The sequence below is a fragment of the Falco cherrug genome, chromosome 6 (assembly GCF_023634085.1).
Source record: "Falco cherrug isolate bFalChe1 chromosome 6, bFalChe1.pri, whole genome shotgun sequence".
In the NCBI taxonomy this organism is placed as follows: domain Eukaryota; kingdom Metazoa; phylum Chordata; class Aves; order Falconiformes; family Falconidae; genus Falco; species Falco cherrug.
Window position 1 is genome coordinate 87,445,056 of NC_073702.1, and position 17,737 is coordinate 87,462,792.

General features: G+C 41.6%; 1 protein-coding gene and 1 long non-coding RNA gene across 4 annotated transcripts in view; one reads left to right on the forward strand and one right to left on the reverse strand.

Moving 5' to 3' along the window:
* Nucleotides 1-1,983: 1,983 nt before the first annotated feature.
* Nucleotides 1,984-9,305, reverse strand: LOC114015841 (uncharacterized). Its single transcript, XR_008732734.1, has 5 exons — nucleotides 8,113-9,305; nucleotides 6,594-6,736; nucleotides 4,767-4,902; nucleotides 3,864-3,991; nucleotides 1,984-3,106 (listed from the first exon to the last, which is right to left on the reverse strand). It is a non-coding gene; the product is annotated as an uncharacterized LOC114015841 (long non-coding RNA).
* Nucleotides 9,306-9,463: 158 nt separating this feature from the next.
* PPP3R1 (protein phosphatase 3 regulatory subunit B, alpha) overlaps nucleotides 9,464-17,737 on the forward strand; it is a 40,976-nt gene continuing 32,702 nt past the window's right edge. For 2 of the 3 annotated variants that reach the window (XM_055713504.1, XM_055713505.1), the window contains exon 1: nucleotides 9,491-9,690. Coding sequence is in view for 1 of the 3 variants with exons in the window: in XM_055713503.1 (XP_055569478.1) it covers nucleotides 9,688-9,690 (3 nt within the window). In the remaining 2 variants the exon portion in view is untranslated. Of the gene's footprint in view, nucleotides 9,691-17,737 lie in introns of all 3 variants that reach the window. The other variant, XM_055713503.1, reaches the window with a different exon arrangement.

Genomic DNA, 17,737 nt, shown 5'->3' on the forward strand with positions numbered 1-17,737 from the left:
TTTTTCTTAGTACCACAAGCTTTAATGGCTTTAGACATTCTCAGCTCTTTTTTAGCACCTTCAGAAGCCCTCATCAGGTAGCACCATTTCCTCTTTAAAAAGTCCATCTGCAGGGTCACTCAGACTTTGCAGGAACTGGGAGGCTCTGAAAGCAATACAGCTCTCAGATCAGGAGAATTTTTTTTGTTTTGTTTTATTTTTAAAACATTACTTACTCCACACAACTATTTCAAAGGCTTTGACCTCCCAAGGCTTGCAACAAGCAGTTTTCAGCTATATCCAAGCCGAAATGTTCTGAGTGTTGACAACCAGGTTATGCTGAAAATTATTTCCCTGGAGAATTCATCTAAAATATGCTCTATTTATTGCACTCAGAACAGCAGTGCTTAAAAAAACCTAACAGCCCACACAAGAAGAGCTGCAGGTTGTTCAATGTGAAAGGTAGATCTGCATTTATGTGTCTGAGGAAAAAAAGGAAGCCTCCACACACACTGGACAAATTCTCTGACTGTACCAGATGTGGGTACATCTGGCATGCTGTCAAGACTGTCCTGGTCAACAGAGGGAGAAAGGGGTTCACTCCCAAGAGGATTACATACATGCTTCTTCTCCATAAGAGCAGTCCTCCTCTCTTCCCTGACCCTAGGCTAAATCCAGTAGTAACTGCTGCTGTATTTGATCAGCAGAAGACTGACTGGCATAATTAGTCCCTTTCATCCCAGGGTACGATTACAGGATGCAGGCACAGGGAGTGAAAGCTTTCAGTTGCTTGCTACTGAGGTCTTGCTCAAAGTATTGCTAGAGCTGAAGAGCTCATATCCAGCAGGGCAAGACAGCATCAATTCCCCGTATTTATCCTTTGCTACGTATGCCAAAATCAGTAAGTAGCATGCTGCCTCACCATGCCACGAGGGGCGTTTCTCAGAATGGTTTCGATCTGCAAGGGGGCCACAATATAAACATTTCCCAGACACGTCCCACACTTTTAGCTCTGCTGGTTAGCAACAGGAAGGTAGCAAAATACTCCTGTGAGTAGAAGTCAGCCAGAAGACTGCAAATTACGTTGACCAAAGAGCCACCACAGCGTTGTTTATTCTAGTCCAAAACTGGCACGAGCTGTAACAGGACAAAGGCACTGACTGCAACTACACTAAGAAGGTTTCTCAGAATGGCAGCACTGCCTCATCCACAGGTCCAGCAGAACTGTATACATCTCAGTAAACCTTTGTCCAATTTCCAATCCATGCAGTTATAGCATTAGTCGGAGGCAACATGCTTATTACAACACTAAACAAGCTTCCATACTTTTTTTTAATACTAAGATTTACACGCATTACAGAGCTCTCACAGCATTGCGAAGTACTCTTGCGTACTTCGCCTACCTGTGCATTAACTCTCCATTGCAGTTTTACCAGCTATCCCTATGTCTATAGAAAGGGCCATGTGACAACTCCAGCTGAATGGGAGGAGATATAAAGTTGAAGTTCTTTACACACAGATATGATTTTTTTCAGCACAAATAGTCTCATAAGTATTACCCTGATAACGAATAATTTGTACTATTCTTTTTTGTGTGATACTGTCCTCTTAAATCTCCATTTGGTTTTTTATGCATAAACATATGCACCCATGTCACAAAATGTTCTGTTGAGCTCCCCACCAGCTGAAAAGCATTAGAACTAGTACTACTCTTATTCTTCCTGCCACAGACAAGGCTTAGAGGAGCAGGTCTTTTGAAACTAGACTCTACATTGAGGAGTGCCTGGAGTATGTCTTGTTGTATGATATGTGGTGCTTAAACTAGGGACAGCACATCTGAGGAGATTATCATCCAGTGGTAAAATTGTTTGGGCTGTAGGAAAATTCCAGTGGTGGCACTTCATAGTACAAAATTCAAAGCTGTTTTCAGTGTGCAAAGCAGGCTGCAAAATAAAATGCACAATTTCCGGGGAAAACTAGTACTGTATGACTAGCTCACCCGAAGTGTCATGGTATTTACTTAGGAACTTCACTTTCATTATGCATACCTTTGGTCTGCAGGGAAAGAGAAGTAGCGGGGGAAGTCTGATATGATAATATGAGCAAATGCCTTTATTCTGACTTTTGAAATCTCCTCTGGAAACTCTGCATGTCCTTCTGGAAAAGGAAAATCTCTGTTTTTTCCTTATGGAGAATTTCTTGTGGGAAGTTCAGTGACAGGATGATTGATGAGAAGCTAATGCTAAATCCACTAAAGTTATAAATCCATTCCACACCAGGAAGTAAATGGTACTTTGTCAAATAGGTATGAAGCAGAAACATCATGATTTACAGCATATCACAGTAACAAGTTGCACCTCGTCCCTGGCAAGTGCCCCTTTTAATTAGGCACTCTTTTGCAACCTGAAGGCCCAAAGATTTAAGTCACACAAAATCTTCAGATTACAACTTGGCTGGACTGGCTGTTAATCAGTGTTAATTCCTGTAAGGGATTCTTTAACCTCTGTGCAAACCAAGAGCTCCCAGCAGCTGTATTGACTCTGCACAAAAAAAAAGTTGCAGTCTTTCAACTGTTGTTTCTCTAAGGAAGAGGAGGGTGCCAGGAAGCTACATCTTTTATGATTCCTTAGGTGACCATACTATGCTAAAAGTGCAAAGTGTAAGCATTCAGCAGCAGTATCTATCCCTTCTGGCATCGAGGGGAAAGGATAAAACCTAGGATGTCCAAACACTTTGGATTCAGGACTTGAACCTGCTTTATGGGAACAAAAAACAGAATCCCCATCCAGCAGCGCGAGAGTAATTTCACTCTTCTACTGAAAGCAACAAAGCAGGACTGAAACTTCACCCACCACCAAAGAGCTAAGGCAATTTTCTAGTCCTGTGCTGCAGATCCAGAATATTTAAAGTCTACCACGGTATGAAAAAAACAGTATTCAACAGTGATCCAAACACTGGCAGACAGGCACAGGTGACAGACTAGGTGCTTTGCACTTCAAGGAAACAGCATCACCAAAACCAGTTTCACCATGTCTAAAGTAGTAAAAACCTGTTATATACACACAGGTTGTATTCTGTGTTAGCATCAAATTAGTTCCTTGCAATTCTTAGATGCACTTCTGAATTCCTGTGGCAAAAAAAAAAAAAAAAAAAAAAAAATCACATCCTGTGGCAAACAGACCTAGTTGACATACGGGGTTACACTCTGTCCTGTGTCTCAAACTGAAACTACAAACCACATTGTCCTCAATATACACTCTGTTAAAGGCAAAATTCACACAGCCATGGGTATCACTAGGCTTATTTCAATCACAACTCAGAGTTGGGCCACCACCTCAGTGACTGGCAAAGAACAAAGGGATACAGCACAGCTTATATACACTTATCAAATCATTAGCCAACGTCTGAAGTTTTTAGAAGTTTCCTTTGGTCTTGTCAGTTCTGCAAATCCATCACCTGACCCTGTCCCAGTTGATTTATCTATTTGGTTCCAGTCTCTGCCTCAGTTCCAAAGTCCTCCTCGGATCACGATCTTCTTTCTGCCTGCTTTAACTCACACAATCCTTCAAGCACACCTAGTTTTTGAACAAGCAATTCCTACTTACATATACTAATTTTTTAAAAAACACCTGTGTTTCTGAAAGCACCCGTGTATACAAATTGATCATCTATTTTTTCTCTATTCTCCCACTGATTAACTTGGCTGAGTTTTAAATCAGCCTTGGATTAGGGCCATACAAGTGACAAGGCCTGGTTCTGCCACTTAGCAGCTTCAGCACTTTACATTTCTTCATTCAAAATACATTTTCTTTAACACACTCCTAAGAAAGTCTCTGCATGGAACAGAGGCACACAGTGGAGAATCACACACGCATGGTGCTTACCTCAGTCTGGTCTCATCTCCTCAGCTGAGGGGGCCTTGAACATTTACATGAATACATCTGATCATGCTGCATCATGTTTTCCTTGACAGCTCTAACAAGCTGCTTAATTTTTCACACAGATGACTGCACTGTAAATGAAAACAGATTACATGAGTACTGAAAGCACAGCAATCAAAGCTATGGAAAAATGCACAGCTAAGATGGATGCAATTTACCATATCACACCACAGACAGCATTTGTTAATGCAATTCTTTTTCTCTTACATGAAAACAAAAAGGGTTAACAGACACAAAAATTGATGCTACATTCATTAAATTCCCTGCAACGGATATTGATACATTAAAAGGTACTCCACATGACAACAACATCTATTTTTATTAGTTTTGAGTCAGGTTACTTACTGGTTTTCAAAATTTGTCCCCAGCTCAAACTGTTAGGGGATCAACAATCAAGCAATTCTCATTTTCTCTCTACCACAAGAAAAAAAAAGAACTAGAACTTCTGGCATTGTTTCAGTTCAGACTCCACTGTTTCACTATTAAATTATAGGTCTAGTTTGCTACCTCAGTCATCATCTTCAGAATTTATACTGGCCCAAACCTGAACCTGTCAGCCAACATGTGACCAGTAATAAAACAGGTACCAACTTAAAATAATTCAAGTAATTGTTTCCACAAGATTGAAGTTACATACATTAATAGCTCATTAATATCTTGTGCAGGCCAATCTCTACTGCCTACTCAGTTACTGCAGGAAGATAAGAACTTCACAAGTCAGACTGCCACATGTGTATCTCTAGCAGAGTTAAACAAAAGCAGCAAGCCGTTAAAACAGTGGTAGGCAAGCACAACAGTGGAAGAAAAAAAACCATAAATCACTGTATTTCTGCTTGCAGCACTTACCTCAGTTGTTACAAGGTCTCTGAGCAGTCAGCCCACAGCTCTTAAAGGTTCCCCAGAACAAAAGTCTTCAGGAAAAAATGGCCAATTATACCAAGCGTAGCTACAGCTGGATGCCATCAAGAAATCTTATCAGCTGCTAGGCAAATAAGATCACTACATGAAATTATTATGCAAACAGCACAGTCTCAAGAAAAATGTAACCTTTTAGTCTCAATCTTTCTTGCAAATTGTTTCCATATATTTGTTCTGTAGGGAGCTATCTGATATCTTCTGCCATTATAGGCACAGTGTCAAAGATATCAAATGCATTTTTATCCCCAGTTTATCCTAGCCAGAACTGGCAGTAAGGTTAGGAAATCAGAAGACCACTCTTTATAACCCAGTTAAAAAAAAAAACCCACCAAGTTTCATGCAGTGATTTTCAGTCTCTAGCTTCAAGTCTCTGGGGGCTGTTAATTACCACCAAGAGCTGAAAAGGGTACCCGAAACAATAATCCTGCTATCAGGACTTTTAATTCACGCCACCTTGGGCAGCAAGATCCACAGATCAGAAGTATTTACAACCACTGTCTCAGTAAAAGCACATGTGCTAGAGACAATCATACATCTGCACATGCTCTAGCAATTTAAAATCCAATATCCTGCAGTGATGCAAAATGAACCAACGGTTAACCCAAAACTACCCTATTAACCTACAGCTTCACAAGGCTTCTGTGACCCACAGCTTTCTTCTGGTCTTAAGGAGAGCCGTATTCTTTGTTTTCTAGGTAAAGTGAAAAGCCTTCTCCTGTGTCCCTACCCTCTCATTTGACCAGTTCTTTCAGCTGTGCCTTACTGGATCTGAAAAGCATCATCTCCCTCTCCTCCCAAATCCTGGCAATTTATACATACTCTCACAAATATGCAAGAAAATAAGGGCAGATTCCCTTTGATTTCTTTCAACTGAAACGACAGATGTAGGTGTAAAGGAGATATAATGAGGCACGCTTTATCTTTCCAACCATTTGTCAGTTCTACTCAGTATTGTATCTTCAGATTTGCTTATTATCCTACCTGTTATTACAAATGAAATGAGAGTAATCAATATGGTGCATCGCTTTTACAGACATTAGAGTTCAAGACCTGCACTAACAGGGCAATTCACAGATGCTGAGAAAGGACAGTTTTAATTTCTATCTAAAAAGGCTTCCTCTTGTGCTGATAAAATACTGCTTCTCCCACCCACTATAGATGAAAGCACTTTCCCTCAAAGCCAAAGACGGTGGTTTTCCTTTTCTCCTTCTAGAGCATCAAAGAAGTGAAAGGATTTACTTATTTTTATAACACACTACTGGAGCCCATGAGAATATGCACATGCTTAAAAATCATGTATTCTGAAGCTTTACTGCACTGTCCCAAGAGCCTACCTGCTTTGCTAGGAAAAGCTGCTTACAGTCTGTAAAGGGTCAGGGCAGAAGATTATTTAATTAGGTGGCAGCCCTCACCTTGGGTTAACAGAGGGGGGGAATGCTTCATTCAAATTGCATCCAGTTATGTTTCTGAGTAAGGGATGTTTATATGGAGACCAGCGCAAGGCAAGTCAAAGGAAGATATGCTTGGGGGATCAAAGAGACGTGCTATATTATAAAAAACTCAAAACTTGAAGACAGATAAGGCATCACAAATAGCAGTTTAAAAGAAGCGTGCTATCAAAAGAACTGCAGCTGTAGTCCAGACACATAAGCAGAAACACAAAAACTGTTTTCCAGGCATTAGGTCAAGCACTATGTAAGCCAAGTCATTACTGTTAATAACACTGAAGAACCGAAACAGGTACAGTTTACATACCTGTTTATTTAGCTGTAGCTAAACAGGCTTACAATTACATGAAGATACATATTTATCCTAGTTTGAATGGTTGCAATTATGTTGCAGATGAGCTTTACTAAAAACCAGAAACTGACAAAATACAGACTTGTCTGAAGCTTACTCTAAAAAAAAAAAAAAGAAAATTGAAATACCGGTATTTGCAAAAAGACTAGTCAGAAATATAGATAATATAATGCAAAGTGTTAAATGCAAGTCATGTTTTTATATAGACTCTTATCTATACATTAACACATGCCATCTTGCGTTTTTAACTTTTAGAAGTCAGAAAAGAAAAGCAACTTCAACACATATGCACAACAGAAAAAGAAATTAACAATGAATTAGCTCATCTTTGTACTGCATCTAGAGGTTCAAAACTACTAGCAATGACATAACTGCATTACAAGGTAAGAATTATATTTTCTAAGTTCTTGGCTGTCTCTACTTGGAACTTAAAAAGGTAACAATTAAGGTATTGTATTCCTCATTCCTGCTTATTTCAGTCCATTAACATTATGCAATAGAAATTCTAGCCATATTCAACTTCATTTAGTTCATTTTACTCCAGAATTGCATCTGCTAGATAAGGCTGCAGTGAGAGAGATGTAAGCAGCAAAACTGTTTTACATCAAAACTTTTTTTTTTTTTTGAGATCTTAAGTTATTATAATTTCATTTTTTGGCTAGAGTCCAGTTAGTTTTAATACAAGTTTTAAGTGAAATCTAGGAATGTTTTATTCCCACACATCCTAGCAACTAGATTCTGCAACCCCCACCCACCCCCCACCCCCACCCCAAAAAAAAGAAGAGTTGTCCTAGCCACACGTGTCTGTTAATAACAAAAGCCAGGAGATTCCTTCCTTAGATCAGACTATTTTACAGTTTATAATCTCTCACTGAGGCCAGGCAGAGGATCTTACCAACAAGGCCTTTTTTTCTGATTTGCTATTAACTCAAAGCTTACGGTTATGCATTAGTGGTTGGTTTGTTTTCTTCTGTTGAAAATTACCTTTTATTCATAACCATTTAGTTTCACTCATCACCATGTTCTTTTTACTTATTTTTCCCAGATTTTTCTGTGCAATGTCCCTAATCCACTCTTACTTCCTCCTGGCCAGCCTCACCCCGTTCTGCAGATGTGAAGGCATGCTGAATATCAGTTTCCAAACTGAACCTGCATCAGTCATTAACAGTTTCTAAGATCTGCACATTTATAGCCATGCTTGGCTTCTATCTTTCAGATCAAAACTTCTAATCTGTTCTTGATCTTCACAGTCTCCCTTTATTTATCTAGGTTCCTGAGCAGGCTTCGCACGGAGTATAAGAGATTCCCCATTCCTCTTAGAATTTGCACATTAGCATTTGATTTCAAGATCCCAGGTTTCTCCAGGAATTCTTAAGGTAATTTTTGCTAGCCTTAGACCAGCTCAGACTCCCACAAACAAGCCAACAGTGACAAGGCAGTTCCTTTTACAGAAGCTGAAGAGAGAAGAAATTACCATTTTAGACTGGAAAGTTCATGCTCGGCTATGGTCCTAAAAAATTAACCTGGTTTTAAAGTAATAATCCAGCCTTCCCTTCCCCCACAAATGAGGTTGCCATTCACCTTGAACTTGGCAGGATTGATTTGCATTTCCCTGGCAAAGTTTCTAGCTATTGTGAGCCAGATAGCAAATGCCTGAAAAACAACATCAACATCAACTGAATCTTCTCTTTGGCAGTATTAACACAACAGTATTTTATATGTAATTATTATTTTCACATCACCACTTCATTTGTCAAGTGTTATGCGCTGTGTCATGGTGCTCCAAAATAAACACATTCAGCAGATCGAGCACAGAGAGAAGGGCAAAAACAGCAAAGGGAATGTGAAATCAACCCATCATTACTCACTATCTTTCTTTACCCTTCACAGAGATTTTCAAAGGTGTCATCTGGCCTACTTAAAACTTTACAATACAGAGATCACTCCCTGAGGGTCATCCTTCCTTATGCAAGCAGTTGCATTGCCCTAAATCTTGCTTCAAAGGGCTTACTAAGACCGAATCTTTCATCTTTGTTTGCATTCAACTGTTTCAGTCATTTTATTTTGTAAACTATCCAGGATACCAAGCACACAAACATACATGTAAATGCATTTAAAGAATAATCTAATTACAGCACAATTCCTTTCCTTTTGTGTAATTAGCACTACTGAAACACAATACCCTAAAATCTGTTAGGTGCTGGAGCACCTTCCAGCCTGGATGGCCTCTTGAGCTGTAAGGTTAAAAACCCCTGAGGGAAGTAACAACTAGAACATCAGGAAAGCAAGCACCACTCCCACCTATGCTGAGGTTTCTCCCTGTCTGCGTTTTTTTTATTTTTTTATTTTTTTTAGCAAAAATAACCTGTGGAAGAAAGCTAGAGCAGCAAAGACTCCAGCAACACGGCTGATGAAGTAGTTGAGAGAGGCCAACCTAAGCAGAGGGCACGTGGGAGAACCAGGGCAACCAGCTGCTTGCTCTAATAGCTCCTGAACACCCGAGGGAACCTTTCCCTAGGAGGAGACCTGAGGAAGCTAGCACAGGCCTATCTTGTGGCAACAGATAACACTCAACGCCTTACAGAGGGGACGTCCTAGCAGCAGAGCCAAGACCCCACAACTCTGCCTTCACAAAGGCTTCTCCCCCACCCCGTACCCTTGGGGAACCCCGCAGAGCAATCGAAACCGCCCCCACATCTCCTCTGGCCGCCATTTTGTCCTGCCCGCCTCTGCCTTCCCTCCCCCGCCTCGCTGCCTGACGTCACGGCCGCGCCCCGCCCCCGGCGAGGGCGGTGCTCGGCGCGGCGGGTGCCCGGATGTGGGAGGCCCCGCCCCCGCTGCTGAGCGTTAGTGCCGCTCGCGCCCCCTCCCTCGTTCCCTGCGCGGCGTTGCGGGTCAGCGCGAGCCACTGCCGCAGTGAGGGGAGCCGGAGCCGGCGGCAGCGGTGGGCCCGGGGCACGGCGGCGGCGACGACGCCGAACGGGCACAGCGAGGCCGGGCTTCGGTGGATTGAACTGCGGGGGAGACGCCTGAACGCCCACCCGCCGCCATGGTGAGGACCCTCCTTCGCTTCCTCTCCCCGCGGAGCCCCCCGCTCCCGCCCCGTCGGAATATTCCAGACCGGGCCAAGCCGCGGGGGTGGGGGGCGAGGCAACGGCCCCGCGGCCCGGACCGGCGGCCGCCCCGCCTCGCTGCCGCTGCCCTGCCTCTGACCCGTCTCCTCCGCCTCCCGCCCCTCACCGTCCACGTCCTCCCGTGGGCGAGCGCCTCGCTGGGCTCCCCCCCGCCCCCCCCCTCCCCGGGCCACCGCGCTGGCCACCCCGCCTCTCCCCGGGGGCCGGCACGGCCCCCCGCTTCCCCTCCGCCGCCCACAGCCGCCGCCTCGGCCCCCCGCGCCCCGCTGCCTCCCCGCCCCCGCCCCGGCAGCGCTTCGCGGGCCCGGCCTCCCCCCCCCCCCCCCCCCGCCGCATAGCTCTCAGGCCCCCCCTCCCCTCACCCCCGCCCCCGGCGCGCCCCCTTTCCCCAGGCCGGGGGTTCGCGCTCCCCGGCCTGCGCTTCGGCTGCTCCCCGGCGGCGCCCTGAGCGAGCCCGGCGTTGTGGTAGCGGTGTCTTGCGAGGGTTGTTCTGCCCTCTCGGGGGGGTGCCCCCCTCCCCCCCGCGCCCGCCGTGCGGCGGCGTTTCGCTGTTCATGTGCAGACCGGAAAGCTATAATGCACGTAGCCCATGGCAGGGAGAGGGGGCACATAATGCATACGTTAACGGGGCCGGGTTCGGAGAGCTGACGCCTCAAATGGGATGGGGATGTGGGCTTTGAGGCTGCGGGGAGAAGGTAGGGCCGTATGGGCAGGTGTGTGCATTTGGGTTGCTTTGCTTTTTAAATCATGATGGTTTAAATTTCCCTTCTACTGCCGTAAAATTCACCCGGAGATACAGTATGGAGTCCTGTAGTATTTTACGTCGACACTAGGGGTGTCTCCTGCTTTTCACCGCTGCCAAGAAATCAACGCCCTTTTTTAATAAACATTTATTTTAGCCTAAATTATCCAGTACCCTGGCTGCAGGAAGACTGGCAATATTTTGGTTTTACAGCGGAGAAATACAAGTGGTTTGAACTTTTTCGTTCTTAAACCTTTAAAAACAAGGCCAGCTGTTTATCACATTTCATGTCAGACCTCACAGGGCCTGGGAGCCAAAAATGGGTTTCCTTTTGTTTTTAAGCAGGGAATTGCAGTCGTTCTTCTGAAAAATAAAGTTATAGCAGAAACCAATGCGCCGTGCTCCTACTGTCTTAGTTGTGTATGCTTTAATGTCTTGTTAAATGTGCATTTGGAGAAATACTTTGAAATGTCTACAGGTTTTGGTTTCAGCTGGGGACTAAACCAGCGTGTTTACTGAATGCCTTCATGCAGGCTTGGAGTATGTTAAGACTGAGAAAAGAAGGCTTGTATTTTGAGAACAAGATATTAATGAAGTGGAGACTTTGAAAAAAGTTATGATTAAAAATTACACCGTGGTTGCGATACCGCTAATTGCTGTCAATATATAGATGAACAGTGATCGCCTTCCATATGACAGTTGTGCTCATGCTGCCATTAGGTGGTGGTTCTGTGAAAGTTTTGTTCTCAAAGGCTTGCCTGACAAGATGTGCTAACATGCATGAAAGGAAAGAAAATGTTGTTTAACCATGATGTCCGTGTGTGTTAGTGTCTTGTAATGAACTTTCATGTATGATTAACTTCAGTTACTTTTTCTTGATTCTGCTGTAACTAAAATGGTCCTAGCATATTTTGATGGTATAATCATGACTGATTTTGTGTATGATCAGTTGCAATGTGTAAATGCAGATGCTAGGAAAAAGTTATGCTGGATGTTATGTCTGCCAGTAAAGGTGTTTGTTTGCTCGTGTAAGCAGTAACAACACCAGGAGAGTTGTCACCCTAGCTGTATCAGTACACTGATTCTGATAACACCTGATCTTAGATGCCTTGTAGTCTGAAAACCAAGCTAAAACTAAACAGCTGGTAAACATTAAAAAACAAAACCCCAAACATTTCATTTCAGTTAATTTAGTTATTTTTACTGTCATTACCTTGTGGATTTTTCACTGAAGGAGTTGACTTTTAATGAAAGAGTAGACCTTGTTTCAACCTTTACTTTATTAAATAGAGCAATTCTCTTTCACAGTTTGGTGTAACATTTTTTCTGTGTTCTTACAGGGCCAGGGAGATGACAGTTACAGTGAAGAGAGATGAACGTATTGTTGTGTTCCTAGTAGGTAGCTTAAGATAACACATAAACGTCTAACGAGTCAAAGAATGTAGTTCTGGATGCTTTGGTATTAGCGAGTTCTAAAATAATCGATCAGGCAGAGCATAAGATGAGTCCATTACATAATGCTAGAAGTAATGTTGATAGGCTACTTCCGTCAGAGTTGACGTAGCAAGTTTTTCCTATGAGTAGTAATTTCTAGGAAAAGGTAAATAGCACAGATAGATGCTATTCAACAAGTTTTGGGTTAGGGTAGATAAATCTGTTTTCTTGGTATGGTCTGTATTCTGGTTTATATCCAGCTCTTGAGATTTATAGTTGTAGGACAGAAGACAGAATTCCACAGGAGTCACCCAAACAGTGTTATGTAGTGCACCTATCTTCTTAGACTATTCAGATATTTTAACTTGTTTTACTTGAGTGGTGGTGCTTCTGGTGCATTTCTTCCAGCTGAAGCTGATCTAACAGTGTTTCTAAATCACTGAAGCAAAGAACTACCAAAATATTTTTTGCAATAAAACCCTCAGAAGACCATTTTTAAGCATTGCTTACTATTTAGCAGGGAGGAGGGTATTAAATAAGTTGGTTTTAGCTGAAGATGACCCTAGTTTTACCATTAACAAATAATAATCTCACCGCTATCATTACAGATATCTGAATAGTCTATTCAGTGTTGTAACAGGTGGCAGGAACTGAGAGGCACTCACATGGTCCATCTTACAGCTTACTGATGGTCTTCTGCTGCAGGTGGAATGACTTGATTGAGGATTCAAACTGTGAAGCTCATGTGTTGGTCTTAAGTATTTGGTAGGCTTATTTAAGCCAGTTTGTTTAATAAAAGTTTTTATTTTGGAAGTAATTTTCAGAGGAGTAGTTCAGAGGCCAGTTTGAATATGGAAGTTTATTTAACTCTGTGATCTACAGAGGAAGAATCTTCCTGTTGGTGAAGAGAGAAGAGACTTTAAAAAGTAATCCTGTGTCACTGTGTGGTAGAAGTAGAATTCTGTATTTTTGTGGTTAAACTATTAACAATAGGGAGGATTGGAAGTTGGGTACTTCAAGAGAAAGCGGTTTGTGATGGGCATGCCTCGGGAGCTTCAGAACCACCCCTCTTCTAAGGCATGTGGCTTAACACGAAAGGGGAAGCATTAAGGGATTGAGTTAATAACATCTAAATTGAGAGTTTATTCATATTTTAAGAGATGGGAATATCTTCTGTTGATCAGTGCTAGAAAAGGAGCCTTCAGTAATTCTGGTATTTCTGGGGGGACAAATGAGGCAGAAATGCACATTTTAGTGACGGTTTCTCAATCTGCTTCTGCCTCCTTGTTTCCCTTCTTTTTGTATGTCAGAAAGACATACAAACTGATGTTGAGTTGTAGACCAGGCTGCTATGAGAAAATTATTTATCAGTTTTGATTGACATAATACATACTTTGAAGAAGAATCTAGCAACGAAGCTCTTAACAGCTTTCTCGTAGCTGGATGTTGAATCAGTGCTTGCCTGACAGTGTTGCAGAAAGAGTAGCTTTTTTAAATTGTAGGTGTACTTAAATATTGTATTCTCCTACTGTAGTTCATAAATTACACTTGCATAAGATTTTCAGCATTGCTTTGATTTCCCTGCTAAAAAAAGAATTTTTGCTTTCCCTCCCCTTTTTTAACAAAACACAGCTAAACACAGGCAGTAAAGACAAATACATCCTTATGGTAGTGGGGCATGAAAGTGTTAAGACTTTTTTGGTTTAGTTTCATGGAGTGGTGACCAAAAATTGTGTTCATAGGACAAACTTTTTGTAATTTGAGCTAATATATAACTTGAAAGCAATTTGCTCTTGTTTTCCTTGCCCCTCCTCTTTCCTCCTGAGCCTGTTCTCCCAGCTTCGGGTAGTATCATTTGTGAACTTCTGACAGGAGAAAAATTTCGCTGCACTGTTCTTTGTTGATTAGCAGCCAATTCATTTAGTGACACATTTCCCTGTTTTCTGTCCTTTCCTTCTTCTGGCCTGTAGGTTTTTATCTTTTCCTAAGCTTGTTTATTCCTGTGTGTTTCCTATAGAAGGACCACAGGGGTAAAGCGGGCTGGCTGTTCCCACGCTTCCTACGTGCTAGTTCTTTGCCAGAATCATCATCAGAAATAGGCAAGGTGCTACTGTGTGATGTCCTTGTCACGATAAAACTCCTCTGCTTCGGGGAGAGCAAGCATGGGAGGGATGGGGGAGTAAAGATTGAAGTGATGGGGAAGGAATGATGGGAGGAATGGGTCTACGTCAAAAGAGAGGAGTGAAAAGTGCTTATGCTTAAAGGTTACACAGCTGGAACCTTCTGAGCAGGGTATTGTAAGAAAATTAGTATTTTGTTTTACTTGCATGCCTCTGTTAATTAAAACAGAAAAAAGTTAGGACTCCTGGAAGCTGTAAGAATTTTATTGGCTGACTTTATTATATAAATTACTTAAACATGTTTTTTCTTTTCCAAAGACCATAAGAGCTTGTCTTGCTGTGCTCTCGTGAAGCTGGTAAATATTGGCCTTGTTCTACAAATGAAAAAGTTTGAGGTCGTGGTGGGATAATAACTTATCCGAGGTCCTTTTTATTGTTTAGAAGTTAATGTTAGTATGTGATGTAGGAAATGGATAATGTGTTTGTAGCTCTGAAAATAAGTAAGTCTAAATCTAACTGCTATAAATTTTGAGAATTTGGGGCTGATAAATTGTTTGAGTTGGTGCAGCCACTAGAAAACGCGTTGCGTGTGTCCGTTTGGCTTAAGACATGTGATGGTGTGCAGCGGTTGAAAGCTTGGTCATACACTGCCTTTCAACATCGTTGTAGCGTTGTTAGCCACTTAAAGTGACTTATTTTAGAGATTAGACCTGGAAATGGGCCTTTTATATCTCATAAAAGCGATTCAGTTTCTTAGATGTCATGGCTTAAACTAATCTTGACACCAGCACTTTGAGAAAGATCTGCTGCAAAGATTGCCTTCATGTGCTGAATGAAGTGGGACAGACTTGAATATGGACCAACATCTTTTAATCTGGAATGGATAAATCTTTCGGTGTACCAACTCAAGTATTTTGGGAATGTTTTCACTGCAGTTTCCCTGGATCAATGATCTTAAAAGACTTGAAATTCGTGATTTCTTAGTGATTTAAGTACGGAACTAGAAGCAATATATTCTGCTTGACGTATGATGTAGCTAGATTATTTTGGTCACTATGTGAAATACTATATTTCCTTAGTAATATTGAATATTGAGATGAGTTTAACCCAGGTTAAACTATGGCTTGTCTTCCTATACAGGTCTGTTCTACAGAATTGGAATGGCAAGTCTGTGGAGAGGTTTGTGTTTGGTGGTTTTTTTAAACTTGCAAGTGTTTCTAAGAATAAACCCCACATTTTTCAAGTGAAGTGATTTTTGGAGTGATAGTTCTTTTAAATAGGAAAATTTAATCTTGACATTTTATGTAACTTTCTGAATGTGTATCTTGAAAATTTTAATTTAGTAACTATTGTATTAGGCCTTTTCCACAAACAGAAAGACCATTAAAATGTTTTATATATCGCTTTTAGATTATACCTAGCACAGTCACTAGGACATTGTTACTTTAACTGCTTGGGAAAATTAGGTAGTTGGTGCAAAATGGGCTGGAGATGATAGCTGACTTGCTTGTAACTTGGCAGTCAGTTGGCCCTGCTATTGATACTCCATTCCACAATTAAGGAAGAATCCCTAGTGATATAAATAATCCTTAACTGCATTAAAGAAGTCTCAGAAACCCTTGAAATGCTTTGGATTGAAGGATGGCATTCCTCATGAACTGCCAATAAAAATCTTGGCATCCAAGCTGTGAACAGGTTGTGCCAGTTAATACACTCAGGTGAATATTTGTGAAGTTGCTGTTGATGGACACTTTTTAACAAACTTAAGGCAAAAAACCGGAACTCCCCCAGTAAGCTGATACCATGCCTATTTTAAAAAGCTTATGCAGTCAGATTGAAGTTCACAAACACTTTAAATCATTGTCTAAGGTGAAGTAGGAATTAAAAAAAAGTACCAAGACATTTGTTAGTTGAAGAACTTCAGTCAGCATTCAGGAGGGGCAGAGAGGAAGGGGTAGGGTCACAGATAGGAAGCCCGGGAAGGAGGGCCAGGGTTAATACGTTTCTGGGAAGAAACTCAGCTACTGGGAAAGTGGATTCAGCTGTGATTCTTACAAGAATATAATCTTCAGATCATCTTTAAATGCCGTGGAAATACTTATCTTCCTCCAGTATATTTGTGACAAATGTGGAGGCTTTTTGCCCTTTATTTTAAGCAGCTGGAAACTTGGGAAGGAAGACCTCTACTGCTTCTCTGTTATCCTGTGAATAGCTCCTCTATGTATGTTTACCAGGTGTTTTGGGTTTTTTGTAATGGGTAGTAAAAGATAAAAAACAACTGTTGTTCCATTGCTGAACATGTAAGTTCTGAATAGCATCACTGAAGCTGAAAGAAGTCACTTGGAATTCCCTCTGCTCAATGATACTATGGCTAGCAGAGGGGACTGTTTTTTGAAATAGACTCCATGAATATGGCTTTAGGCCTGAGCTTATGAGGGAGAACATAACTATGTACTTTGCTAGCTTGATGACTGAACAGCTTTTTCAGTGTTGTATATGTAAGGATGTTCCCTTGGGCAAGTCTAATTTAGTATTGAGCTGCTGCTTAACAGGCTTAGCACCTCGGTATCTGAGCAGTCGTGGGTCCATTTTGTTGGTAACACCAAAGGAACACTTCAGATGTCCCAAATAAGTTTGATTGCATGTAGAGCTGCTAACAAGTCTAGAAAAAAGTCATGATAATCATGACAAATAGGAAAATGTTTAAATGACAGTAACAAAAAGTGCAGTATAAATAGAGACTTGATTTTTATATTTGACTTTAAGTAGGCTATCTTAGCACTCTAACCACTGTTCTTCATGGGGCATCTAGTGAAATATCTATACCTTGCTTAAACTTTTTCAGTGATTCTTAAAAAAAATGGTACTTTCCTGAAATATTTTATTGGTTTGGTTATTCTAATAATAAGATTAAAGCATTTGCATTGGGTGCCGCTGCTGTTAGCTTTTTATTTCAGATAGTGCATTGAAAAGTCAGATTAGTGATAAGTGCAATTTACAAAATATGGAAGGTTAGCGAGTTTGAACTCATGTAGTTTTGAATGTTAGAGTGCAACATTCTGGTGTTGGTGCAGCTGAGTTTGCCCGAGTTCGATCCGAAAAATTCTCTTTTGAGAGGCCTTGAAAAAACGAGCTAGAAGGCAGCCAGATTCCCTTCCTTGGTGAGACACCAAAAAGTTACATAAGTGAAAGACTAAAATTGAGGGGAAATAGAAGATGGTGATTTAAGATTAAGGCATTGTATGTAATGCTGTAGTAGTACTGTAATGCTCTGTAGTAGGGGACAGAGCAGCTGAAGATCCTGGAAGAACTGGTAAGAGTTGGTTTGAGTGGGAGTCAGTGGTTTTTAGTGATGGTTTTATCTTGGCTACTTTCTCAGAGGTGGTGTTTAGCCTATGTGTAGGGTCATAAATGTTTTGTGTAGTCAATTCATGTTACCTAGCATCTCACAAAGAATAGTTAAAACACTTTGCAAATCAAAGAACATTTTTAATTTTAGTTCATACTACAGACTGGTGTACGAACGTATGCATGTATGTTGCCTTTAAGGTTTCCAAGCAGTAAATGTAGCCTCTGAAGAGAGAAGATGGGAAGTAGCAGAAAGATGGTAGCCTGTGGTTCTGTGGTCAAATTGTGTGTACGTGCACAGTTGTCTCAGTCCTTGGGGGA